The 27,511-nt window shown below is 38.5% G+C and overlaps 2 protein-coding genes and 1 long non-coding RNA gene across 6 annotated transcripts; all 3 read right to left on the bottom strand.

The window, feature by feature from the left end:
* Positions 1 to 5,830: 5,830 nt before the first annotated feature.
* On the bottom strand, positions 5,831 to 8,686 carry LOC115674204 (uncharacterized). 2 transcript variants are annotated; one of them, XR_008817672.1, is made up of 5 exons: positions 8,544 to 8,686; positions 8,288 to 8,391; positions 7,877 to 7,939; positions 6,201 to 6,394; positions 5,831 to 6,117 (listed from the first exon to the last, which is right to left on the bottom strand). XR_008817672.1 is itself a non-coding variant. In XM_056316778.1 (4 exons), exons 1-4 carry the CDS (start codon positions 8,631 to 8,633, stop codon positions 6,292 to 6,294), a joined length of 360 nt encoding a protein of 119 aa, XP_056172753.1. In that variant the 5' UTR covers positions 8,634 to 8,686; the 3' UTR covers positions 5,831 to 6,291. The 2 variants fall into 2 exon arrangements, 1 of the variants encoding a protein (XP_056172753.1); XM_056316778.1 differs by having other exon boundaries at positions 5,831 to 6,394.
* Positions 8,687 to 15,784: 7,098 nt separating this feature from the next.
* LOC130139474 (uncharacterized) lies at positions 15,785 to 16,543 on the bottom strand. The gene is made up of 2 exons (XR_008817642.1): positions 16,418 to 16,543; positions 15,785 to 16,240 (listed from the first exon to the last, which is right to left on the bottom strand). It is a non-coding gene; the product is annotated as an uncharacterized LOC130139474 (long non-coding RNA).
* Positions 16,544 to 17,761: 1,218 nt separating this feature from the next.
* On the bottom strand, positions 17,762 to 25,364 carry LOC115665079 (transcription factor-like protein DPB). Of its 3 annotated transcripts, none has more exons than XM_056316538.1 (10): positions 24,979 to 25,364; positions 24,572 to 24,893; positions 23,923 to 24,002; positions 23,693 to 23,736; positions 20,232 to 20,294; positions 19,989 to 20,135; positions 19,812 to 19,880; positions 19,586 to 19,684; positions 18,783 to 18,853; positions 17,762 to 18,347 (listed from the first exon to the last, which is right to left on the bottom strand). In XM_056316538.1, exons 2-10 carry the CDS (start codon positions 24,871 to 24,873, stop codon positions 18,110 to 18,112), a joined length of 1,113 nt encoding a protein of 370 aa, XP_056172513.1. In that variant the 5' UTR covers positions 24,874 to 24,893; positions 24,979 to 25,364; the 3' UTR covers positions 17,762 to 18,109. The 3 variants fall into 3 exon arrangements, with proteins under 3 accessions (XP_056172513.1, XP_056172514.1, XP_056172512.1); XM_056316539.1 differs by having other exon boundaries at positions 19,989 to 20,129; positions 24,572 to 24,881; XM_056316537.1 differs by having other exon boundaries at positions 24,572 to 24,881; positions 24,979 to 25,363.
* Between the last annotated feature and the right edge of the window lie 2,147 nt (positions 25,365 to 27,511).

The raw sequence follows: 27,511 nt of genomic DNA, 5'->3' as shown, positions 1-27,511 counted from the left end.
GTGGTAAACTTTAAACAACATTTCAAATAGTTTTTGGTCAATTTTAAACCAAGTAGTTTGTGGTAAACTTTAAAACATATTTCAAATAGTTTTTGGTCAACTTTAAATCAAGTAGTTTGTGATAAACTTTAAACCACATTTCAAATAGTTTTTGATCAACTAAAAACCATACAAAGTTCTGCTGGCGAGGAGCCACTAGGCAAATCTTAAGTTCTACTGACGATGAGTCACTAAGCAAATTCCAAGTCTTACTGGCGAGGAGCCACTAGGCAATTTCAAGTTCTACTAACGAGGATCCACTAGGGAAATTTAAGTCCTACTAACGAAGTGTCACTAGGCAAATCCAAGTCCTACAGGCGAGGAGCCACTAGGTAAATCGTAAGTCCTACTAACGAGGAGTCACTAGACAAATTCAAGTCCTACAGGCGAGGAGCCATTAGGCAAATCTTAAGTCCTACTGACGATGAGTCACTAGGCAAATCCAAGTCCTATAGGCGAGGAGCCACTAGGCAATTTCAAGTCCTATTGGTGAGAAGCCACTAGGCAAATTCAAGTCTTACAAGGGATGAGCCACTAGGCAAATTCAAGTCTTACAGGCGAGGAGCCACTAGGCAAATCAAGTCTTACAGGCGATGAGCCACTAGGCAAATCTTAAGTCATACAAGCGATGAGCCACTAGGCAAATCTTAAGTTCTACTAACGAGGAGTCACTAGGCAAATCCAAGCCCTATTGGTGAGGAACCACTAGGCAAATCTTAAGCCCTACTAGCAAGGAGCCACTAGGAAAATCATCAAGTCCTCAGGTGAGAAGCCTCAGGCACTCGTGGTTTTTAGATATATCCTTAAACCACGAGATCATAGATCAATTCATCATAATCATCACCATCACTACCATCAATTCACACTTTGGAGATAATCAACAAGGAAACTACTTGCAAACAGGTAAGTTTCTCTACGCCCTTAATCATTAGAAACCTCTCAAATTAATTCAAAAGAGGAAAAGTTGGGTTGGACCATGAATTTCAAGCAAGATTTCTAGTCAGTTGTTGTGAAATTTCCATTTATTCTGTCCATAAAGTCAACTAAAAGTTCAGGTGTCACCGTGTTTTTTAGATCAACCTCTAACGAGCTCATTCTCAAAGAAGGGCAACTGTTGACACTTGATTTTTAGCTCGTTTTTTAGATTATCTCAAAAAAATCACAAAATTAGAATTAGGAACCTTGGCCAAGCTTAGGAACCTATTTCTAAACCAAAAATAATTTTTTAGAATTTTCTTGATTTTTCCTTAATTTCTTTTGATCAAAATAGGGGTGAAAATCAAGAAAAATAGCAAATGGAATCTTAATTGGGAATGTGTTTTTGCCAAAATTGGGTAAAAACAAGTCCAAATTGAATAAAAAACTCAATTAATTCATTTCTAGTCATTTTTCAGCTGTAGTGTCTTCACAACAAATGATTCTGGGACCTCAAATTGCATAATGGTCAGTCCAATTGCACAATTTATAAAATAAATCGAAAAGTCCCAAAATTCGATTGAAAATTAAGGATTTTTAACCCAAATTGGGGGTCATAACCAACTAGAAATTTTCGAACCCTGAGACAATCATTTATAAGGTTAATCAGGTATGGGTAATCCAATTTTGGCGCCAATTTTGCCCAATCAGGTCATATGGATATTGAATTGAACAAAAACCCTAATGATCCGAGTTTGAAATTTTTGGGTTTGATTGTGATAAAATTAGGGCAAATCACATATTTGGGTAAAAAATGTGATGAAGAATTCAATTTTGGGGTTAAATCTAAAAAAATTAGGTCAAAATCGAGCTTAATTTATAATTTAGACCAACCCGGGTCGACTCGACCCAACCCGGGTCAGTCTCCTTTTTCGCCCGACTCGTCCAAGACACGATAAACCCAGAAAAATATCTACTCCGGTCCCGCCACTTCATTGACTTAATCCGATCAATATAGCACGTGTTAAACTCCAATTCCAACTGGAGAATCTCCAACTGGCGTCGGAGATTCGTTACAACCGATTCAGAGGTCAGTGATAACCAACATTGAGCGGGAAATCAAGTTACAAAAAGGAGCAAAAACATTATCAAACGCAAGGAAGGTATTCAACGATTTTTCAGAGAGAGAGAGAGAGAGAGAGAGAGAGAGAGAGAGAGAGAGAGAATTAGAGCAAAAAAAGAGACAGATCGTCCTTGAGGATGAGTGGAGACCTCCAGGACCGAGTGATCGGCGCTTTTCCGACTGGAAAAACGCCGGCAAATCACTCCCAACGATGGGTTTCCTCACCGGAGGACCTGTTACAGCGCTGATCGTCGTGGCCTCAAAATCCAATTCGGCTGGCATGTCCAAAGCTATCCTGGCGAAGTAGAAGCTACCGTATTGAAGTTCAGGTGACAGAAAAGAGCTCTACCACCACCATTTGTCTCGAAAACTTCGTTTGATCCTTCGTCAAAGCAGGTAAACTTCGATCCCTATCACGGTTTCAATGAAATTCCAGAAAGCATGTTTGGGTTTAATGTTGTTGTTTGTGTGATTTTTCTTGCAATTTGAGCTTGTTGATGTATATGATGAGCTTCTAAGCATATTTTTCATTGTTCGATTGCAAAATTTGGATTGAAAATGCACTAAACCGAGTTGGCTGACCATTAACAATCCTCGCTGGAAACCTCGAGCTTCGCCGGAATGCTTCTCGATGGCCAATGGCCGTTCCAAGTTAGTTGATCCTACTCCTTGATTGTTCTAATTGTTGTCTTGATCATTAGAAACAGCTAGGGCGTACCGTGTGATGATCTGAAAGCTAGAAAAGTTTGTCTGGTTTCAGTTTTAGGTTACGACCTTTGAGGTCATTTTTCGCCGGCCAGTGGTGGTCGAGCGGCAAATCGGTGAATTGAGGTCGATAAAGGATAACATAAGCTCAGTACATAATCAAAAATCAGTCTAAAAGGTCGTCGGAAGGTCGCCGGAACTTGATTCAAAGTCGCGGCCTCGAAAATAATAAACCCAGAAGCATGCCCACCAAGTGTTCGGCGAAATGCCGAGGAGAACAACGCCAGAAACGGCGCCGTGCTCATCGGGGCGCTGGCCGGCGCCGGTGCCGGCCTGTTCGATCCAATCAGACCGGCCCAAACCAGTCCGATCCGGTTCAATCCCCCGGCGGAAAATTTTAAAAAAATCTAAAAAAAAATGAGAAAATTTTAGAAATTCAGAAAAACTCTAAAAATATAAAAATATAAAAATTTGGAATTTTTTTAGAAATTAAAAAAATCAAAAAAATCAAAATCAGAAAAAAAAATTCTATAAAAATTCAAAAGGACCAGAAAAACAAATAAAAAATGTGAAAAATTTTGAAAAATACAAAAAATTAGAAAATTCAAAAATCCATAAAAAATTTAAAAAAATTAAAAATATATAATAAAAATCAACTCTTGGAAAAGATAATTCTCAGAAAATTATTTTTCAAAAAAAAATCAAAAATCAAAAACCAAAAAATTTCAAAAATTCACAAAAAACCCAAAAACATTGTGGCCAACCTTTGCAAGTGAAATTAGATTTTTTAGAGATTCCTAAATGGCATTTTTAGAAAATCCTTAGTTTAGGGGTTTTTACCCCTAAAAAAAACCTAAATCCTAAAAACAGCACACATCGTTGAATGAATAAGCCTTTAAGGCTTTACTAGGGTTTGGATGTTTTGAATTGATTTTCATTTTAGAGACCCAAATTAGGATTTTTTTTTGTTTGATTGCAATTGATTGTGTTGCTTATATTAATTGATTGAGTTCTCATGTTTAGAATGGTTATAATTAGTGGATAGACCTTGAAAACTCGTGTGACATGTTAGACATATCATATCGTTTTAGGTACCGAAAGGATGTTAGAGATCACGATTCGAGATCATTAGCGTAACCAAGTCCCCGTATTTAGAATCTCTAGTTTGTAGAATCGTGGTATTCCTGTACCCTGATTAGGTTTCTAGTTAACCTACCAATAATGAGTAGTGGTGACTCCAAATAAAAAACCTAAATTGAATAGAATGATAAAAAAAATCACAATTCGTTGTCATGTAAGGTATGGTCGGGGAGAGACTCCCCATTTGTCTAGTGATGGGACGTCTGTGGGACGTCTGGGCGAAATATCCGTATCGGATCTTAGTAGCCCGTTTGGGGACAGCTTCCCCATTCGTGACAAATGGAAGTACCTCATTAGCGTGCCCGAAAAGACGCGGCGTGACAATTGGTCCATGTAATCACTATCACACAGGCCTTACTCTACCATTTAAAGGTGGAATCACCCACTGACAGCAAAAAGAACTGGCGACTTCGTGCTTTTTTGATCGACTTGGTCCAGATCAAAATCCTTCATCATGTAGGGTTCATATGAGCACCAAAAAAATGAACGGTCATATTTACCCGCGAGGCACACATTCCGATAGTTTCAATCGCAATGCACAATTCTATTCTCCCATCAAACACCGAATCAAACACATTAGGATGACTGAATCGAAGACATTAGGATGACTTCACCTGAGAATGCCAATGCCACGGCTTTCTGAGTTCTACTTTGCCACGAAACTTGAGAAGTAGATTAATGGACAAAACTGAGTGATTGTCGTAGTTACCCTTAAATAGGACCTCCTCGTCCGAAAGGCGCTGGTTGCTCATTTGCTAATTATGGCTTTGAACCTTCAGTAAATGTTGTAATTAAGCCAGTACATGGCAAGATATTTAGATACTTTAAATCACAGCTTTCTGGCCCACCACCTAAGTCAATCACCACATAGCAAGTGCGATCATTCGAGGAAAATCTGCAACGATAGTTGAACCCAATAATTGACACTAGAGTGGATGGGAATCTCGTGCTCGAGAAGCACCTAGCACATGATGTACAAGGCTCCATAAGCACAAACCAACTTCTCCAAACCAAATATATTGTTTTCTCCAAGACACTTAGGATAAGAGCTCCAGACATATGTCCAAATGTACATATCAAACATCTCATTGATGTCCAAACTCCAAAGTGAGAAACTAAATTTTTTACAGCATATCTTCTAAGGGTTTGAGCTGGTCACTTACAGAATCACCATGATTATTACACAAGATGTTGAGCACAAGGACAGGAGATGCAAAACCAGAAACCGATGATCCACCCCATGTGCACAATCGCATCAAGTTCTAAATGTAAGACTTCCGCCATGTAAGTAGCACAAATTTCAAAGCTCCACGAGATTGATCCAACACAAAAACAGTCTAAACACCAATCTGTTGGGTGGCACCTACATGATCTATGAACCCTACCATGTCGAAAAATGAGCTCGACGATATCCGAACCAAAGATCACACTCATTGTCAGGTAACACTGGACAGGTGTTTCCAGCCACACATTTACTAACGAGAATTAAGGTACCCATAAATTCACCAAACTAGGGGTACTACAAAGACAGACAGCAACTTTTTTTGAAGAAGAAATGTCCACTGTATATAACTAAAGAGATGCCAAGTAGTTCCATTTTGAAGAGTTGGGACCTTAAACCTAACCTTGCATATACTCCAAGAAGGTAAAAGGGACTTATCTTATCCAATCCATAAAAGAGAAATATATCGAAGCCGGGGAAACCGGTAATGGTGAGAAAACTATTCTACCTCAGAGATGAATAAACAGATTAGCATCTATTCAAACTCCTAACCTCTTCTCAAAGACAATGAACATAATCTATGCTGAACTCCAATATTATACTTTCCGTCCATCCACAGATAAGTCCCAACAGCAGCAATTAGAAGAAGAAGAAGAGAAGGCAGATTAAGCCGCTTCAAATTCTAAAAAAAAAGAAGTGTAATATCAATTGTATTTGCACCAGTCAGTGCTTTGTGGCTCAAATTAGAAGACACTCAAATTTCAGACACATAACACAACAAAACACACATTTTCTGTTCAAAAACAAAATCTCACTTGCCCTTTCTTAATACATAGTAGCCAAAACCTTCTGGAGATCACCTTTTATCAGATACCACCAGTCAGATAGGTCTAGTAAATATGCTCGATTGCTCGTTCCTCAAGCAAATGCAACTACAAAGACTCCCATATCAAAGCACTAGCTGCATATAGGTCTAGTAAATATGCTCGATTGCTCATTCCTCAAGCAAATGCAACTACAAAGACTCCCATATCAAAGCACTAGCTGCATATACACTCATCAGCCAACTAACAAGAGAATTTAAGAAGATAATCCTTGCTGCACCAAAAAGGCTGGTCCAATCCATATGGGCGCAAAAACAGATAGCTCACATTGACATAAGCTTTGGACCATTATCAGGCATGCCCATCCCTGCAGCTAAGTCAGCATCAAGCTGAGTATGTGGCGCAGGACCCATCATTTGCTTCACACTGCGTGTCACAATAGTTGTCAAAAGCATTCAATAATACACCAGACTTCAAGCTACAAATAAGACAACAAAGAAACAGAACTATGCATCCACTAATTTAATTACATGAGAGGAGTGGAAAGGATTGTGCATTTTATCCAGCGTATTAAAAGTAAAAGCTGTAGATAAAATTAGAAACAAATGAAGGTTACACCATCCAGATGATACGAGACAAAGAATAACCAAAAAGAATCTCAACCGGAGAAGCTACATTAACGCATGGATAATACACTAAACCAGTTATCTACTGTCCATAGCCCGGTTGTTAGGATCACAATCCAGATCATAAGACCAAAATGCATGAACGTGAGAAAAATCGCTCGCTGTCAGGATCACGACCGCGATGCAGATCGTCGGATTTAATGGGATCCATGATCCCACAAATGATCCTAGAGATCCATACTTGCTCAGGAATGTTTCAGCCACGAGAAAGACAAAACTGGGTCACATTCCTCCCAGCCCAAGACCCATTTGAAAGACTAGAACACAGGGCACTGACAGATATTCCTTACTGGTGAGGCTAAACTCTGAAGAAGAAGCATGAAGCAGAAAAGATCTTCGGCTATGGCAATTGACATCTTTCCAAAGACACCATCTTCTACTTCAGCATGATGACAAAATGCCATCTCCTTCTGCTTTCTATTTTTCTCCTACTTTTTCTTTATTTCCCCTTTCTTCACTCCACGAATGAGCTGTTGTTAATCAACCACACGATGAACACATCCATAATGTTTTATTTTCTTCAATCTTCTTACGGTTGGCAGTATTGGCATCTATATTTAATTGTATTATCTTTCCTCCTCCTTCGTAATACTCTTGTTTTCTTTTTGTCTTTCTTTATCCCTGTTTGGTAAATGAAAGTTCTTATTTCTTCATTTCCACACTCGTATTGCTTTTTTCCCCCTGTTCTATGGTCTATGTGCTAACCCATTAATACTGGTAAATGAATTCTAGAAATTATGTGTTCTAATACTTGAACCGTGACCTTCTTTAATGCATGTACTAAGCTTCATTTCTCTCTTTTGGAGTTAAAATGTATGTAATTTTATATAACAAAGAGAAAAGTCCAAAATTTAAGCCTCAAAAGACTGAAGGAACTACGTAAATCTTAGACAGAAGCGATGAAGTTCCACATATTCTAGAACCAACAGGCATGAAAATGAAACAGTGATCCAACATATCTCAAGTCCTAAATACAGAAGCAGAGAGTTGCAAAATGGTGGATTGCAGTATCATAGTAATCTTTCTTTTTTTTTTTCTGGGCGATCCTACACAACAACTATCTTGGTATGCCACTGGTTGACTGCGGCAAGGATAGGGCTGACCCAGCAATCGTCTCACTAGCACAATCAATCGGCATCTGAGCAAATTAGGAATCTTCTACAAGCAAATGCAACAATATCTACAAAAGCGGTAGCAAAATCGAGCGATCAGCTCTACGAACCGTTTCTTGTGGCGCTTGGTCTTGAAATGCTCGTCCCTCGTGGCGACATTCGGAAAATATCGGCTGCAATCAAGCAAAGAAACCGATAAAGTCCCCAATTTGATTTATTTTCTCAAGTAAAAAAACCTCGATCCAATACTCTGCGCATAATTAACAACAAAGATTATGGCAAAATCGCAAAACAGGTTTCGACCGTTGGTGGACCGACGTAAGCTAATCTAATACAAGTTTAAAGCTATTTCACGCTTTTGACAGCAAAAACTCGAAGCCTAATACATGTTCAAAGGTTCTTAGAAGCTACTCTCATGAATCTAGCAAGCTGCATCAAATGGTATCCGAAACTAATCCAAAGAATGAAACTTTTCTCTCCAAAAATAAAAACAAAAAAAAAACACAGACACGAGCACCCACTCGCAGTGGAAGCAATAGTACTGGCCCATCCCGGGGAGATCCTCGTCGACGGGCAACGGCCGCCGCTGCTCGTCCGGCTTCTTCAGCTCCTCATACACCGCGTCGTCGCGTGCGGGAACTCGACCGGAGTCAAGGAAAGAACTACAGCCATCCACACGACCGCGAAATCGCGCGGCGATGGACGAGATAAAGGCGCGAAACTCGAGCCAGGTGGAACAAGAAGAAGAAGAAGAAGAAGAAGAAGAAGAAGAAAAAGGATATCTTTGAGGAGGAACTTGGTGCGACGAGCGGTTTTGTGGGAGAGGCGTCTCTTCTTCACCTTCCTGTGCGGGCACTTACCTCCCATGGCGTCGGATTTCTAGCTCGCTCGCTCGCTGGCTGCGAATCGGGTTGTGAGGTTTTGAGGCGATTCGAAACCCTAGAGAGCACCGCAACGATTTGGGGGCAGCCTGATCGAGAAGACGGTCGAAGTGAAAAGTGCCGACACGATAGGTGGGCCGAAAGCAAGGAGATGGGCCTTGATGGCCCAAAAGAAAGCCCAAAATCAAGACGATGGGCCTTCTGGCCCATAAAAAGCTGATAGGCCAATGGGAGGCCCCTTTTCAACTGGGCCCACGCCATCTTCCTTGAGATTCAGGTTAGACTTTCCTTTTCTTCTCATTTTTATTTTTTTAATTTTGGGATAAGTGCATCAAAAATCTTAAACTTATTGTGAAAGTGCAATTTAGTCCTAAAATTTTCAAAAAGTGCAATCATATTTTAAAAGTTGTTAAACTGGTGCAATCAAGTCCCTTCGTTATAAACCCCAAAAAAAAAAAAAATCCCTCCGTTAATCCCGTCCAATTTATTAACGGATTTTTGATGTGACTTTCTCATTTCTTAGGACACATGGCGCCCACCAAGTGTCGTATCCAAAAAATTTGAAAATTTAGAAAGACGAAAGAAGAAAAAGGATAAAATTATAAAGAAAAAAGAAAAGGAGGCAAAAGAAAAAAAAAGAGATAAGAATTAAAAATAATGAAAAGCTAAATATGCAGTAGCTCAACCCACCAAACGAGCCACCACCGTCGATTGCGATGGCAATGGAGGAGCAGCGTCACTCTGCGATGAGTTCGACTCGCTGGATCTTCACCGGTAGTATGGGGCTCCTCAGCACCTTGCACGAGATCTTCTTCACGGTGTCGCCATCACCGTCATTATGGCTCCTGATGTGGTGCTAGATGGGCATGACATCTGCACCACATGTTACGAGAAAGTAACAAAAAAAAAAAACCACATCAGTATATTCCATTAACCAAATTGAACAGAGCTAACGAATAAATGCGCACTGTGACACAAATACCCCCAACTTTTTTTGTGCCACCAAAAACCCTAAACTTGCCTACTGTGATACAAATATCCTCAACTTTTTTATGTGCTACAAAAAAACTCAAACTTATACGTGTGTGACATATATACCTTCTATTACAGTTCCATCCATGACATGCTTGTCACGCTGATATAAAGTTCGAGGTGTTTGTGTCACAATGGACAAGTTTAGAGTTTTTAGTGATCCAAAAAAAAGTTTAGAGAATTGGTGTTACATCAGGCATAGTTTAGAGGTTTTTGTAGTATTAATCCTTATAATTCGACAAATTCTTGTACAACGGATAATCTCTATCAAAACGATAAACCCTGGTTAATTAAAATTTTTACTGCAGAGTAGCAATAACAATCATAATCTAGAGATTGAATGGTACCTACAAGTACACAAAATGAATTGACATTGAACATCCATTCAGTACATTGCGAAAAGTCAACAAATATCATTGAATTGGGAGAAACAAAGAAGTTTTCTTTGGAGTTAGCTTCAACGAAGAACTGGGAGAAACAAAGTAGTCGGTATGGATTTTGTCTTCCTGATAAATTCCTTGCACCAGTATTGTTCACATCTTGCAACCATCATCATTGAATTTGTCATTCTCGTCCCTGAGAAACATATAAAGTTCATGTGCATTCTCTAAGATCGTTCTATGAAGCAATTTAATATTTTTTGTCATTAACGAATTAAAGACATGTGTATCAATAAAGCAGTATGGCATTATGTAGATGTCTGGTGAGTACATGATTTCGCGAAAAAGAATTTACGGCAAAAGTACACCACAAATGCCATAACTTGTGTACGGCGATCACTTTGGTACCATAACATTTTTTCGGATCACTTTAGTGCCAAGTCGGAAAAAAAGAGATCACTTTAGTGCCAATTTGGCCGGAAATCCGACGTGGCATTTTTTATTAATTTTTTACGTCGACGTGGCTCGCCAAAGGCTGAGCTAGCGTGTACAGTCAGCATTTTTAATTTTAAATAATTTTTTTAGCGTGTACAGTCAGCATTTTAAATTTTAAATATTTTTTTTCTTTTTTCCTTTTTCTTTTCTTTTCTTTTTTTTCTTTTCTCCCCTCGCCCGCCGGTTGTTGGTGGCCGGCCGGCCACTGGCGAAGCCCGGGAAGGGCTGGGCGAGGGCGGCCTTGCCCATGGCAGGCGAGGGGCGGCCGACCCTCACCGGCGACAAGCGAGGCCGGCCCTCGCCGGCCCGAGCCCGGCCGCCCCTCGTCGGCCCGGGCGAGCGACCCTCGCCGGCGTCGGGCGAGCGGCCCTCGCCGGCGGGCGAGGGTCGCCCTCGCCGGCGTCGGGCGTGGGCAGCCCTCGCCGGCGTCGGGCGTGGGCGGCCCTCGCCGGCGTCGGGCGAGGCGGCCCTCGCCGGCGTCGGGCGAGGGCGGCCTCACTGAGGCGGCCTCGCCTGTCGCTGGCGAGGTCGGCCGCCCCTCGCAGGCCATGGGCAAGGCCGCCCTTGCCCAGCTCTTCCCGGACTTCGCCCGGCCACCGGCGACCGGCCGGCGATGGGAGAAAAGAAAAAAAAGAAAAGAAAAAAAAAGGAAAGAAGAAAAAAGGAAAAAAATATTTAAAATTAAAAATGCTGACTGTACACGCTGAAAAAAATTATTTAAAATAAAAAATGCTGACTGTACACGCTGACTCAGCCTCCGGCGAGCCACGTCGGCGTCAAAAATTAATAAAAAATGCCACGTCGGATTTCCGGCCAAATTGGCACTAAAGTGATCTCTTTTCCTCCGACTTGGCACCAAAGTGATCCGAAAAAAAGTTATGGCACCAAATTGATCGCCGTACACAAGTTATGGCACTTGTGGTGTACTTTTGCCAAGAATTTACTATTGAAAAGGGAAGATATGATATAGTACGGCTAGCAAAAAATCTTAACGTATTGATGTATTTAATGGACACAAATGGGTATAAATGTGTATATATTATAATGTAATATATGCACATATATATATATTGTATATATAATTGAATATCAATCAATATGAATACTAAACTAAAATATGAAACGAGTCTGAAAGTATTGTAGGTACCTATTATAATAATATATGGTTAACACAATGAAAAAGATGTCAGTACAAACTTTTGCAATTGCTTAGGCTTCCTTTGAGAACCACTTTTTCAAGGGACTTTGGGCCTTCAAGGTCCCTTGGGGAAAACATGGAATGTTTGGCAAATTTTTTTAGACCCTTTTGGCCAAATGCGAGTCAAGGTAAAACAGAAAAGCCTAAAGCAGGATTTGGGTTTTCAGCATTTTCGGAAGGTCTATTCCTAGGTTAATATTTTTTTTCCAAAACTACCCTCACCAAGTTTTTCATTTTTCGATTTTGCCCTCATAAGAACTATTCGTCTTCTCTATGTAGATCGCTGTTGAAACTCCGTCGAGAGTTGTGTGGCTAGTTGACAGTCACAGTGGTCACCGACAGTCACATGACCTCGGCTTGGGGAGGTTGGGGTCGCAAGACCCCAACAATAGTCGCCTAGGGCGTGAATGATAATTAATCTATTTTCATGTTTTTCTATTTTTTTGTCCCCGGGAATAGGTTTGGAATAGAAATCTGTTTGATAAAATAATTTCATTTTTTATTTATGTGATAAATTTTGGCCTAGAAATAGATTTGGAACATAAATAAGAAGTTAAAATTTTTTACTTTTCTATTTCTGGAACAGAAACAAAAATAACAACTCTCTTTTATTGCTCACCCTTGCCGCCCACCATCGTCCGCCGTCACCTATTACCACCGCCGCTCATTGGCCGTCCGCCGCCACCGCCGCCGCCACCGCCGCTCACCGGTTGGCGGGAATAGAAATTTTGTGTCGTTATCAAACGAATTTCTATTCCGAGAACATAAATTTTGTGTCGTTATCAAACGGTACTTTTTGTTCAAAAACTCATCTGAGAAAGAGAAATAGATTTTTTAATTTTTAATCAGAAATAGGGCCTAGGAAGAGAAATGTTGTCATTCGTGTCCCTAGGGTTGCGCGCCCTTGACGAGGGCTGCATGACCCCAAGCAGGGTCGCCTGAGGTTGTACAATCTCAGACGACAATTGACAGTGCTAGATCTAGCTTGCAAGCGGCTTGCGCCCTTTGCTGAAGACGGCGAAGGGTTTGAGTTTTGTTTTTTCTTTTTTTAATAAAAAATAAGAAAAGTCCTTTGCAAAAATAATTATTCCAAATACTATTAAAACCAAAGTTGCTTTACAATGGACTTTTAAATTATAATATCACAAACACAAATTGCATTTCAAAAAATCCTTACAACTTAAAGTCATTTGCATTTCGTCAAAAGTCCAATCAAACGCAACCTTAAGGTTTTCGGCTTTCGAGACCATTTGGACTCAATTTTATTGACTTTAGGGCAAGGTTGATATTGTGACCAAAGCTAAATTACATAGATAACATAATTATAGATAAGGGAAGAAATAAGTTTGAAATGAGAAACAATTAAGTTGATTATTCAAATTTTTGAAGCTCCAAATACAAAAACGGAATAAATGATACCATCAAATGTCGAAACTTTGGCCTTTGAAATGACCATCATCAAAGCTTGTGCCGCCAAATTTTCGATCGAATGACCTACATACTTTGCTATATTTGCCCAAATTGTGAACAAAGAAATGAGAGAACATACAAAAAAACAACGATCAAGCGTACATAGTATTGTGTTGTACAAGTATATATTGTGAAACGCTAAATTTGTAAGTCGGAAATGTTTGATGCAAAGAAAAGAATTACCAAAATCGAGGAATTTCAAACAGAGAAAGGCTTAATTTATCTGACTTATTATATTTCAAAAGGGTAGGGAGGACTCACATTAACAGATGAATGAATATATATATAGAGAGAGAGAGAGAAATGGAAACAGTTGACAATAAAAGACAAATCAATTTTGTTTTTGTACTTGTTGTGGAATTGTAAGAGGAACAATCCATTAAAGGCAAATTTAAATGTAACATTGTATTTTTTTTAGTCTTGTCGTACTCTAACTTTTAAATTACTCTCAGACTTTTGTTCTGCCTCTTTGCAGAATGTGGGAGTCGAAACCCATACCTGAAACTAAACGTCCCCACCTCCAATCCCCTGAGAAGGTGGGGATTCGAATTCACCATCTCCCCTTTCCCATGTGGGAAGGGTGGCTGTTGAGACAACCCCCGTGGTTAAATGCAACATTATTAAAGCGTTAAAACTTTCAAGTATAATAGATGAGACCCAAGAATGAAGAGGTGAACATAATGAAAGGCGGGAGTTTAATTTTTATGTGTTTATTTCATTTTTCTCTTTCAATAAAGTGAATGTGATTTTAACTCAATTAGACTTCTATGCTGATATTTAAATTTTTGTTGGTCAAATATTTAAATTTTATTAATTAAGTAGATTTACAAGGAAAAATCACCATTTCAACCGTTTTAAAAAATGACTATTCCCAAGAGTAAATAAATTTAGAATTTTATTCTCTAAAATAATTTACATATATTCAATGTTTTCTATTTATTCGAGTGGTAATATACTATATTAATATAAATATTTGATTAACTGTTATACTAGAAAATTCAAGTGAATGTAGGTTTGATTGTAGTGGATTTATATATTGTATTGATATATTCTACTCTTTCCTAGTTAAATTGATTGGTTGGATGACTCACGGTGTCAATTACTTAAAAATAAGGGTTAATACCACGAAAAATCTCAAACTAATACATTTATGATAATTTTATCAAAAACTAATTTTTTGACCACGAAAAACCCCCAAACTGGTACACATGTGATAAATTTATCTCGAACTAATTTTTTGATCATAAAAAATCTCAAAACGGTATACTTGTGACAAATTTACGCTCTGTTAAATTGGATTAATATCACGAAAAATCACAAATTAGTACACCTGTGACAAATGAAAGGCAGAACCCCAAATTGGTACACCAGTCAATTGCCACGTCTAATCCAACTCAACAATTTGACTGTAAAATTTAACGAAAATTAACGTAGGGTAAATAAGTTACAGGTGTAAGTTTGGGATTTTTGGTGGTAAAAAAATTAGTTTTGGGTAAATTTGTTACATGTGTACCAGTTTGAAGTTTTTCGTAATATTAACCCTAAAAATAATGGGGATTCTCAATAACATCAAACTTTAAAATTAATTTATGATTAGCTCACAATTTGATTCATGATTCGAATCTAAATACATCATTTCACTACTATTAACTTTATTATTATTATTATTATTATTATTATTATTATTAATTGAGTGGAGTTATGCTAGCATAACAGTAAATCAGCATTTCATAATTAAATACATCACTTTAATATTTACTATCAACTTGGGTTATTTGAGTGTAATTGATGGTATATTAGAAGATTGCTACACTAACAATATTATGACTTTTATTATGCAAATAGGTAGAGCACACGGTGTGCTGCATTAATTAGAGGGAAAGTTGAGCCCAAGGGTAGAAAATATATGACAATCTAACTGCAAAATTTAAAATAAGGATATGAAGCGTATTCGTTGTCTCGAAAAAGGGTTGAAAGTGGACCTTATTTCAAATAAGACTTTAAAGTTGCCAACTTAGTCTCAATTAAGTTGCCAAGCTCACTAGCCAGCAAGAAAATGCACCTTATGTGTAGCTTTCATGCATCTCATGAAATGGCATGTAAGATGCACTCGAGATGTGCTTGTTCATTGGTTGGTGAAAATATAGCTGGCCGGTGTGCTCGATGCCTTATTTGAGACTAAATAAGTTATTTCAGAGCTTTATTTGAGATAATGTCTATTCTGGACTCTCTTGTGAAAAAAAAAGGGGCCAAACTTCAAGCCTTATTTCAAATTTTCCCTAAACTAACGGTACTTACTCTAGCATCAAAACTTCATAAACCAATGATTATTGCGATACCATTAAGTGATCCTAATTAGTTTGGATGCGTTGTGCGTAAGAGTGTTCAGATTTGTAACCACCAATCAAAAGACCGGATGGAGAGAGTTCCAGTGATGGAGGAAAACTCGCCCTCAATTTAGAGTGTATCTTGCAAGGTTTATCTGATAGTTGAACAAATCTAGCTATGAGAAAGACGTTGAAGAAATGAGAGGGGACAAACTAGATAATATCACTTGTCAAGGGAGAACCAAGAAATCAATTCCAATAATGTCATTCAAATTTAACTCATCACACAAAAAATGGACTTAGTCAAACTGAAGCATAGACTTCCCATTCAGGATATTTGAAATCCTTTACAAAGAAAAACTCTCTAACATCATCTGATCGTGTCCTAAGTGACATCAAAATGTATATCCTAATAGTCGAAAGCTAATCAGACATGGATTTATGATGGTTCTTGCAGTGCTTCATCACTTTATGACAGTTTTGTGTGAAGCATAATCAAACCATGATCGAATTCTGTGTTTCACATGATTAGTTGTTATTTTATTTCTACTAGCATGCTGAATAACTCCCTTCTCGCTATAGCTTGCTTCTTCCCTCTTTTGCTTGCATTTCACCCCTTGGAGAAAAGACCTCTTCTTCAACCATTGCACTTGCTTTTTCTACTTTAAGAATCCTTCAGCGGACAAAGGAGCTAGCAACAAACAGACAGTTTAGTCCAAGAACCATGGGAAAACAATACAGAAGAGAACCTAATGATATACATATGTGATGGTTGAACTTCGAGAGAGAGATTGATAATACACGAGTTTCTAAGAACTAAAGTGAGAGAATGTGTAAGTCACCTTCGATACTCCTTTTGAGGACTTACCTCACATGGAATCAATCAGATCGCTACCAAATGCTATACCTTGAGAGCCACAGCAACCCTTAAATATGATTTACTGGGTAAGGGCTTGGTTTACAAACAGCAAATGTCATGTGCGGATCTCTGCTTCTACTTAAGCTTTGTAAGTGGAGCCTTACTCAATGTACATGGACATGGTGCTTCGCGCGCATTCACGAGATTAGCCAGAAGCGAAGGTTAGGATCCCCATGTTACCACAGAGAGAGAGAGAGAGAGAGAGAGAGAGAGAGAGAGAGAGAGAGAGAGAGAGTCAAAGTGGCATTCATCTGGACCTGCACCTGCACCTGGGTTCCCAATACAGTTCGGATTGCATTGCACAGGAACTCACCATCAGCATTTTCTGGTGTTTGGCGAGCAACTGGGTGAGTGACTGAGGTGCAGGTGCAAATGCAGACGAATGACAGTCACCTTGACCACGCTTAGTCCAAATACCTTCTCCAACCCCCAAACGAAGTAGCTCGTTGCTTCTCAAATCCCACACACACGTGCTCTTATATACCCTCACACCATTTGGACTATCTGCTCCCAATTCATATTCATTCATGGCCACATGGTAACGACACACTGCACAACAAACACACCAGAGAGAGAGAGAGAGAGAGAGAGAGAGAGAGAGAGAGAGGGTAGCCTTTCGCATCATCCCCTGTGGTCCTCCCTGGAATAACTTCTGAAGGCATCTCCATCATTCACTACTTCTTCAGGCTTCTTTATGTGCAACCCATTTCTTCTCTTTTTCCCTCATCAGCGTATAAAAGATCGATCATGAATTTGCCTAGAAATGGCTACTGGTGCAGTACCACTACTGTCCTTCTAGCGTCCACTCCTTGTCAATGCTGGGATTTTATTATTGTCCCTGCCCTTACTCCAGTAGTGACCACACCACGTGATGCAATGGGCCAAGCACGTGATGCTCTGTTGTCGTCATCCACTCCACTCGCGCCACATCGGACCGCCCACATGTATCAGACCGTGAGACCCCGTGGCTGCGACAGGTTTTGTACACTACTGAGGATTTTGTCCACTTCTCACCGCCTACACTCAAAAGATTTTCTGCTTTTTCTGCCCAAGTTATGCTGTTGGATTTCCAGGAATATACTCTCGTTCTAATGAGAATTGACAATCAACAGTTCGATGGATATTTCTACAACAATTGATGGATCAACAGTTCAATGGGTTCGACAATCCAGCTTATCAATCTCCGTCTCATTTTCGTCCGAGCTCACTCATGAGTTGTAATGTGTGATAATACACCTTGCGCTACACATTTGTAATGTTAATATCCAAAATGTACATCCATGGACTTTGACATTGCGGAAATAATGTTGTAGTGCGATTATATAAGAGATCAATGATCTTATACAGTCACCTTTCAAGAAAAACAGAACAAAACGACGATTCCTTCTGAACCCCAGATCGAGCGGAGGAAACCATGAACAAATTGCAGAACCAAAAATTTGACATTGGCACAAAAACACGAGCCAGAGGTCCAAAACCTCTCGACCATCTCCTGACCGAGTGAGTTACCATCTCTATGTTAATCGACATTTCCTAATGAAAGAGGGTTATGGCAACCACATGACTAATTTCAAGGCTCACTTTCTTTACAGACTATACAGCTATTGTGAGAAATATTGCCATGGCTTGGATGATCAATGATCAATGCTCGTGCTTGACGCGTGCCTTTAATATTCCTGGTATAGGAGGAGAGGCAGGTGGCCTACCCACTGCGCTGGACATTGGAGGATATGGAGGCTGTGGTTGGTACATGCCCGACATGCTGGAGCCTTCACCTCCATCAGAAGGAAACACAGGCACCATCTCGTCGTTTCCCGGTCTTTCGCAAAATTTCATCGCCTTGAGGACATAGTTGTCATCATGGAGCTCAAAAGGAGTGCTGCAATAAGGTCAATGCACCATTTCAGTTCGGTATTACTCAATAACATCCCTCATCTTTTGAAAGGGAAAATGAGATTATGTGATAAAATTGAAGTTAAAACTGGCAGCTAGCCACTAGGGCAGGGGTAGTGGCGCACATTGCGTTTCACGAAGATCCAACTTATGAACATAAAAATGATTGAAGGAAAGGTAAATTGAGAGAAAAATGGGATGCTTCTTTCTGACGATTTCATATCAACCCACAACATTTTTTTAGCCAGGAGAGGCATGGAAAATTAGTTAAAAAATTATCCGGTACAATGAACTAAAATCGTCAAAATCTCCGCTACGTGATTATGCAGATCAAGTTGCAGCTTGCTAGTGCAGGTATGAACAATTGGTTGAGCAATAAAAAAAAACAAAAAAACCAAAGAAATTGCTCATATGGTTGTACCTGTTGAAATCAAAATGCACAAGCTGCATGTCTTCTGATATTTCAACCTCAACAGTTGCATGTGGCCGGGTCTGCAATTTGCAAGGGAAAAAAAAAGGTGCTTTAGAGTTCATCCAACTCAATCAAATCTGGAGGTTCAGAAGGCATAGCAATCAAGGAACTCCCACCTAACAGGGCTTGCATAAAAAACTTATTCCATATAGACCCAGAGTGACATTCTTTGAACTTGACCTATTCATCCATTAAGGTCATCTAGAATTTATCTCTGGTAAGCAATATGACTAAAATTGATTTGAATAACATAAAAAAACCATTCCATTCATCAGCTATGAAGTGACAGGTCACAAACTCTCTTTTACACAGCCCATCTATCAAACAAATCTAATCATGCCAGAGAATGTACTATAAGACAAGGCAGTGCAGCACTCCAAGACTTTTTAAGAAATTGAATCTCCTTCACAGGCATTCCAACTGCAAAATAACTAGATGGGACGTGATGCATCCTTCAAGACTTCATTAACCTATTAGAAGTTTCTATATCTTGTTTGGACTTTGGTTACTACTTAAACACATTTTAAAATTTCTAGACAATTATTCTCTTTTTGTAGATGATGAGATAATTTTCTTTTTCTTTTTCTTTTTCTTTTTATATGATGAATCTTTATTTTGTTTCACCTTTGATAATATTATCACATTGGATCCAACAAGATTGAGAAATCTCACCATAGGGGAATATTTACACTTTCAGTATTCAACTATCACATGTATGCCAATTAATGGAGTCAAGGGATGAGCACATTCACCTGAACCAGAATAAATGGTAATGCAATGCCTCCATTTGGAGCATTTCCCGTACTAAACAGCTGCTCATTTCTCTGTATCAAGTTCTGTAGACCTACGTACTTCATGTATAAACAGATAAAGTTGACGATGTTAGTGAACCTGCTCATCGGTATAGATGACTAAACAGAAAATAGAGCGAAGCAAAACCAATTTCCAACCAAAACATGAGGGGGAAAGATCTTTTACTTGTTCCTCCAGTTCCTGTAAATAGGCTGCTTTCTTTTCAATTCTATTTCTCAACCCATGACGCTCTGTCTGCATGGTGACAGCAAATGGCCAAGATAAGCCAATGGCAGAATTTTAGGGGTAACAAAGGGCAGAGATAATCCACTGCCAGAGAAAATTTGCAGAGTTGTATAACACCTTTAGTTCCTCAATGTCATTTAGGCTAGTTCGAGGCAGACCCTTCCATTGTATCTCTTTTTTGTCTTTGGATATAATATCCATCGCCATAAGAACATTCAGGGCATCATACACCCTTCGTCTTATATTTTTCTCATCGTACTGTTGCTGCGAGGAAAAAAAAGCACCAAAGTTAGGAACTTAATCGGACAGATGTCATATTGTCCTAGCCATTTGCAGGATCTTTCTTAAAAACCCACAAACCTGATCAGGGGTAGCAGCACTATTGCCAGGATCAGCAAACTCAGCAACAAGTTCGTCAGCAACCTGGAAGTGTTCCAAACTCTCAGAAATCTCACAGGGAAGAAGGCCATAAAACATGAAACCAAAAAGCTGCATTCAAGAAGTGGTTTTGTCCATGCACATGATAAGATCATTCATTGATGCTTTCAAGTGAGAAACGACAAGCACAGATTGATCACTAAAGAGAGGTTCCGCATTAGCAGACAATAAGCACCAACAAGATATGCAGAGCAATTAGTCCTCCAGAGCATATCCACTCTCAAAAAGTGACTTTATCTGGCTTAATTATAGAGAAATCAGATTTGCACTTAATTTGTCGTTCGTCAACAACACTAGAGACTCCTGACCAGTAATTTTATTGAGAGATGGAAACCTATATTCTTTAGCATTTGGTCTCCAATTGTAGATATACTTAACTGAAAGTCCCCAAGAAAAGGAATAGTATCGATATTTCCCCTACAATTAGAACCAAAATTATGTCTCCACTACAAGAATGAAGAGAGGAAATCCCTAAATCTGCAACAGCTAACTACCATCCATTATATCTGAAAGTTTTACTGAAAAATGTATTAGCACCAGACACGATACATCCTTTTTCCTATTTTGTGATAAAGCAGGAACGTATATGTTGACCATCATTCTGCTGACTCAACCCGATCCCTGCAACTTGCCAAAAACCAGTTTATGCTTCTATTGCTAGATGATTATGGAATAGCAGGATCGTCTAGAAGTTATTAACAGACAGATAGGATTGCTTCATCATCAGGTACGAGACAAATTAGATCGTCTCCTCCTTCTAAATAGAGAGTCAGGACTAGATTAAATATTATTTAGAGGAGACATTCACCATTCAGTAGTCATAAGTAGTGGTTCAGCCACTCAGGAAGTTCCTGCCAAGCTTAAAAGGAAAAAAAGAGCTTGCTAATTCTCCAGAAAGAAGTCAAATGCCAAACTGTCACTACTAATGTAAGTGCAAGCTGAATGAAGAATGTTTTTAGGGCCAGAAAAGCAGGGAGTTAACAAAATGATTTCTGCAGAACTAAGTCTTAGCTGCTCTTTATGAACTTCAAAATGAAGAAGCAATAGCTTTGGACAGTAGTAACTTATCACAACAGATGAACCTAGAGAGAAGAACATCACCAAACACATTTTTGACAAGACGTTATTCATCTTGTCATGTGTCCTGACACATCACTTGATCAGCGAAGCCATCCATTGAATAATGAACTTAAAGGAGATAGGACAAAAAAATATAGAGTGAAAGATTGCATACAAAAACATAAGACCAAATCCCTGCATTGGATAACAAGACCACAGTTTGGTGGTTTTTTGGCTGTGTGTAGCTGTTGTGATGCAAGTTGCTGTGAATGGTACATGTATTTGACAAGACATCTTTGTAAGCATTAGCACTCTGAAGAAGGTGAAAGCAACCTCCAAAGAAACAGCTGTCGGGTGCTTCAGTTTTAGGTTGGTTCAATTTCCAAATATTTGCCGAACAGTAAGCTGAAGGGAAACAGCCCCTTTTAAAGCTGTAGATGTAAGCAACAGCTACACTAACACATGAAGAAGGTGCTGACTAGCTGATCTATTTTAACATAAAATCCTATGGAGGTTGTAGTGAGGTTTCGAGGATCAAATCGTACTATCTTCTTGAAGAAAGTGAAGGAAATGGAAGGAACACCTTTTTCCAGGCCAATAAGGGAAGGAGTACTGAAAGTTCAAAAACATCAAAAGGAAAGTGAAACCAAGAGAGGACGAACTCTAGAGGGACCAACTAGAAAAATCAAGAAAGCACAAGGCGAAAAATCCATTTTCAGTAAAAATATTCCACTCAGGGTGACTAGTGACAGAAGAATAAAATAATGGGTCTAAGACAGTTATAATCATGCCAACAATTTAACATAAAACTTTCAATATTAAGTGTCATGGCAAAGACCTGCTCTAAATTGACTTTAACATGCAAAGCAAGATACAATTACACGTGATCATATTTGGTAGTTGAACATCATTTAGAAGTTGAGTCAAAATAAGTTGACCTTTGATTTCGAGGAGACCACTACAAGCGGCTCCTAATTGCTAAATCTTTTTGCCTGTTTCCATTGTAAAATTGTTCTCGGTAAATAAATCCTGTATATTGAAGATTTTAGCTCACATCAAATGTTGAAGATTCGCTTGATCCCATGATTTCTAGGATACTGGGGTAAGAATGGGGGAAGAGAAGGCCATTCTGTTAATGGCCATGGCTAGTTTGTCATGCAAAGAGGGAGGCCCTGTGGCAACTCCTCTAGCAGTGACAAAAGGGAAAAAGGCTTACAAAGAAACATAAGGAACAACTTGTGAAGATAGCGAGATAAGGCATTGTTTTCATAATGATGAACTCTATGCTTTTAGATCATTGGAAAAGGAGACCATGTACCAAAAGGATCAAAAAAATCAAAAAAGCTTCTACTGACACCTATCCTGCAGGAGACAGCTAAACATCTGGATCATTATTGTCAAAAGTTAACGAAAATTGGAAATGACATCAGAAGAAATGGAAAATGATAACGCTGGCCTTCCTTTGGAAGATGAGAACCAAGGAAAAACGAAAGGCAAGAAGAGATTCATACTATGAACCTTCAGTGAAATTACAAAAGTTGAAAGTCATGAAGCCAAAGAGAAAGAGAAGCAAAAGAAAAGATATCAAAGGAGGTTATGATACTTTGTGAGAGAAACAATGTATTATAGGGCCTAAACCAAAAAACTAGGAGAAGGTCTAAGTAACCATTACCAGCTCCAACTCAAAATCATACCAAAAACTGCTTCAAATATAATAAAATCCCCCATATTTCAGATAATGACAACTACTAACGCCAAAACCACCACTATAGGCAAAAAAGGTGCATTCCAACAACATCAACAAGAAGCCCTTTTACAGGGGATATTGGCTACATGGATCCTTCTAAGATGTTTAGTACCACGTCTGAATAGATGAATATTCAAGGTCCTTAACTTAGACCATAAAATTCCATAATGCAAAGGAGAAAAGAAATGAGAACACAGATCATCATAGATAATCACTGATATTAGTTGCAATGAATACAAATGCCTCAAATGCAGCACGACACTTATTGCAACAATGGAATGTATGTTGTACCACCTCCTAATCCACAAGTAATTGAATCATTATAACTGGATTTCAATTTTAGAATTAAGCAAAGGGAGAAAATATCCTCAATACTCTTTTGAGAATGTCCTCGTTCTAACAAAAGCTGAAGAGAACGCGATGGGATTAGTAGCTTGGTTGTGAACGTTGCCATTGAAACATGAATTTGGCTCCAGCTAATAAAAAGAGCCATACACATGGAAATCTGCACTTACTTATACATATATAGATAGCCAAACAAATGAAAGCAAATTAAAAAAACGTTAAATTGCCTGACCTCATTGTAAGTAGTTCTTCCCTTGCTTTCCACTTTTTCACACACTAAAACACCAAAACGATGAATGTCTATTAATAAGAGGAAAGTTATTCATAGGTGACTTAATAGCAACAGGCCTGTAATTAGGAGAAGCGTCATAGGGTTATTACTCCCCATTCATGCCACAGTATACATTGTTTCTCACAAACAACGAAACAAGCAAAGGAATCATCAGAAGGTGTAGTAATCACCTTTCATGCTAAACTGGCGAAGTCCTCTTCCACTCTTATCACCAGCAGTTGCCCTTTGACCTCTCTTCTTCTTCTTGCCACTAAACAGAAACAGTCAATTTGTGAGTCTTCACAAGAACTAAAACATGAAGCAATACCTCAAGCACAAAACAAAGATCAAACTTTGAGTATAGATATTACTATTATATTCGGATGCCCCGAATTCACGGACTGCCACAGGATTTCCCACTTCGTCTTCATGACACCAATAGTAAAAGTAGGATTTAATTATCAAATGTTCACATCATGTGGTACATTTAGCCTTTAGACACATTCAAACAATTCCAACCACTAGATTAAATCTAGCTATTCAACTTAACTTGAAGGACCCAAAAGAAGTATGGATTGCACGTTTCACCAACGTTATAAGCTGACACGTGACTGGCTCTTCACCGAAGTGACAAAACCAAACCAGCATTGCAATTGCACGCATCAGAAGTTTCATATAATCTAGCTTTCAGAAATTCACATAAGTTCAGCCACAAAGAAGTTGATACTGGGTTCACATTTCATCAAGACCTCTCAAACATAACAGTACCTCCCCAATTGTCTCCAGCATCACATCAACACAACACAATTCAGCTAAACAAAAGAAAGAACACCCACTTACCCAACATCTCCCTGAGATCCAGCATCGTCGCCGTGAATGTCAAGGTGGTTCATGCGAAGAAAAGTACTCTCGCTCGCCGGGGTAGCCATGGCCTGCTCGCTGCGGCTCGATGGCGAACCCATGCTGCCGCTAGTCGACACCGATTGGCCAGAAGCCGTGGTGCCCCACGACCTGCTGCCGCCCCCTCCGCCGCTTCTGGGCACTGCAGCCCCCGCCACCCCCACCGCCGCCCCTGCCACCGCAGGGTTCCTCTCCACATCTTCTTGGTGATTGTGATTGTTATTACCGCTCCCAATCACCATCACTGCCTCTGCAACGCCGCCTAAAAAATTGAAGCTTTCTACCAAGAACACAGTGCCTCTACTAGCAAATTAAGGACAATTCAGGGACCAAGATGCAAGACTGACCTAACGAAAAGTTGGGTTCGAAGGAGAACAAGATTGAAGCATCAGAAGCAGCCCAGTTCTGCCCAGTGCCTCGTCTTCTTCTTCCTCTCTTTTGCTCCTCGTCTCCTCTTCCCCCCTTTCACTCCCCTTTATCTCTTCCTTCGCTGTTACCGAGTTGATTTCTGTGAGCTTTTTGGCGTTGACACTGAGTGAAAGGAAGCTTTGATGGGGGCGATTGAGGAGGAGAAGTGGGTTTTTGATCTGAGGAAGGAGGGGACAAGAGGAAGAGAGAGAGAGAGAGAGAGGGAAGTTACGAGAGAGGGAAAGATAGGTCAGGTGATGAACGAGGGTTCAACCACATGGAAAAGAGGGAAAAGTTCAGGCCTTTGGTAGATTTGATTATTTTTCGTTAACCAATTCAATATATATATATTATCAATTTCTGAATGCTTTTCTCCTTTGCGGTAGAGAAATTGTAACCCGTGATTTTCTAACAATCCTCACCTAGGATTACGATAATCCTTGTTGGCAAATTTGTTAGGTAGCGCATGATAACCATTCTGGTTCTGTCAAGAACTGATTTTCTGTTCCCAGAAATAATTTTGGACCAGAAACCCGTTTGGTAACGCAATTCCATTTTTCTATTTCTGGAACAACTTTTTGTTTCAGAACCGATTCTGAACCAGAAATCAGAGCAAAAAAAAAAAGTAGGTTTTCTATTTCTAGACCAAAAATGAGAATTATTTCTGAGAGAACTCTTTCTTCAAAACACATGTTCATCTGGAAGTCACGATCTTTGAGGTGGGAAAAAAAAACAAAAAATCAAAAATTTCAAAACTTCACAGAATAGTTTAGAATTTGTGGCTACCCACTTTGAGCGAAATTTAAATTTTTTTAGGTGCCGAAAAAAATAAAAAAAATAAAAAATAAAAAATTTCACAAAATGGCTTAGAATACATATGGCCACCCACTTTGAGTGAAATTTAATTTTTTTTAGATGCCAAAAAAAATAAAAAATAATCTAAAAATCTAAAATTTAAAAACTTCACAGAATGTCTTAAAATACCTGTGGCCATCCAATTTGAGCGAAATTTAATTTTTTTTAGGTGCCGAAAAAAATTAAAAAAAGCAAAAAATAAAAAATTTCAAAATTTCACAGAATGGCTTTAAAATACCTGTGGCCATTCACTTTGAAAGAAATTTAAATTTTTTTAGGTGCTGAAAAAAATAAAAAAATAACAAATTTCAAAACTTCACAGAGTGGCTTGGAATACCTGTGGCCACCCACTTTGAGCGAAATTTAATTTTTTTAGATGCAAAAAAAAATAAAAATAAGCAAAAAAGCAAAATTTTCAAAACTTCACAGAATGGCTTAAAATACCTGTGGCCACCCACTTTGAGCGAAATTTTATTTTTTTAGGTGCCTTAAAAAATAAAAAAAAAAATAAAAAAATCAAAAATTTTAAAATTTCACAGAATGGCTTAGAATACCTGTGGCCATCCACTTTGAGCAAAATTTAAATTTTTTTAGATGCCGAAAAAAATAAAAAAATAAAAAATTTCAAAACTTCACAAAATTGCTTAGAATACCTGTGGCCACCCACTTTGAGCGAAATTTAATTTTTTTTAGGTGCTGAAAAAAAATAAAAATAAGCAAAAAAAGCAAAAATTTCAAAACTTCACAGAATGGCTTAAAATACCTGTGGCCACCAACTTTGAATGAAATTTTATTTTTTTAGGTGCACAAAAAAAGAAAAAAAAGCAAAAAATCAAAAATTTCAAAACTTCACAGAATGGCTTAGAATACATGTGGCCATCCACTTTGAGTGAAATTTAATTTTCTTTAGGTGCCGAAAAAAATTAAAAAATCAAAAATACAATTTGGGCACCTAAAAAAATTAAATTTCACTTAAAGTGGGTGGCTAGAGGCATTCTAAGTCATTCTGTGAAGCTTTAAAATTTTTTATTTTTTTTATGTTTTTATTTTTTTTTCGGCACCTAAAAAAATTTAAATTTCACTCAAAGTAGGTGGCCACAGATATTCTAAGTCATTCTGTGAAGTTTTGAAAATTTTGATTTTTTGCTTTTTTTCTCAACTCAAAAAATTAAAATTTCACTCAAAGTGGGTGGACACAGGTATTCTAAGCTATTCTGTGAAGTTTTGAAATTTTTGAGTTTTTGAATTTTTTTGGGCACCTTAAAAAATTTAAATTTCACTCAAAGTGGGTGGCCACATGTATTCTAAACTATTCTGTGAAGTTTTGAAATTTTTGATTTTTTTTGGGCACCTAAAAAAATTAAAATTTCACTAAAAGTGGGTGGCCACAGGTATTTTAAGCCATTCTATGAAGTTTTGAAATTTTTGATTTTTTTTTGAAAAAATTCAACAAATTTCCTATTTTCCCGAAATCTGAATTTTTTTATTTTTTGGAAATTGTGATGAATTTTTCTAGAATTTTTCAATTTTTTATGGATTTTTTGAATTTTTTTGAGATTTTTTGGATTTTCTAATTATTTTTATTCCATTTCTAAAAAAATGGATTTTTGTTCCTGG

This window comes from Syzygium oleosum, unplaced genomic scaffold, assembly GCF_021117445.2.
Source record: "Syzygium oleosum isolate NSW1041296 unplaced genomic scaffold, Sole_v2.1 Sole_v2.12, whole genome shotgun sequence".
Classification (NCBI taxonomy): domain Eukaryota; kingdom Viridiplantae; phylum Streptophyta; class Magnoliopsida; order Myrtales; family Myrtaceae; genus Syzygium; species Syzygium oleosum.
The sequence above is the reverse complement of the archived record's forward strand: the minus strand, read 5'-3'. Positions and strand labels throughout refer to the sequence as shown.

Excerpts from the sequence above, each read along its gene's own strand:
- LOC115674204 (XM_056316778.1), bottom strand. The coding sequence starts at position 8,633 with ATGGGAGGTAAGTGCCCGCACAGGAAGGTGAAGAAGAGACGCCTCTCC. Across the intron at positions 8,392-8,543 it reads AGTTCCTCCTCAAAGATATC|GACGCGGTGTATGAGGAGCT; the intron begins CTTTTTCTTCTT and ends CCCGCACGCGAC. Across the intron at positions 7,940-8,287 it reads TACTATTGCTTCCACTGCGA|CCGATATTTTCCGAATGTCG; the intron begins GTGGGTGCTCGT and ends GCTTGATTGCAG.
- LOC115665079 (XM_056316538.1), bottom strand. The coding sequence starts at position 24,873 with ATGGTGATTGGGAGCGGTAATAACAATCACAATCACCAAGAAGATGTG. Across the intron at positions 24,003-24,571 it reads GGATCTCAGGGAGATGTTGG|TGGCAAGAAGAAGAAGAGAG; the intron begins GTAAGTGGGTGT and ends GTTTCTGTTTAG. Across the intron at positions 23,737-23,922 it reads TCGCCAGTTTAGCATGAAAG|TGTGTGAAAAAGTGGAAAGC; the intron begins GTGATTACTACA and ends TTGGTGTTTTAG.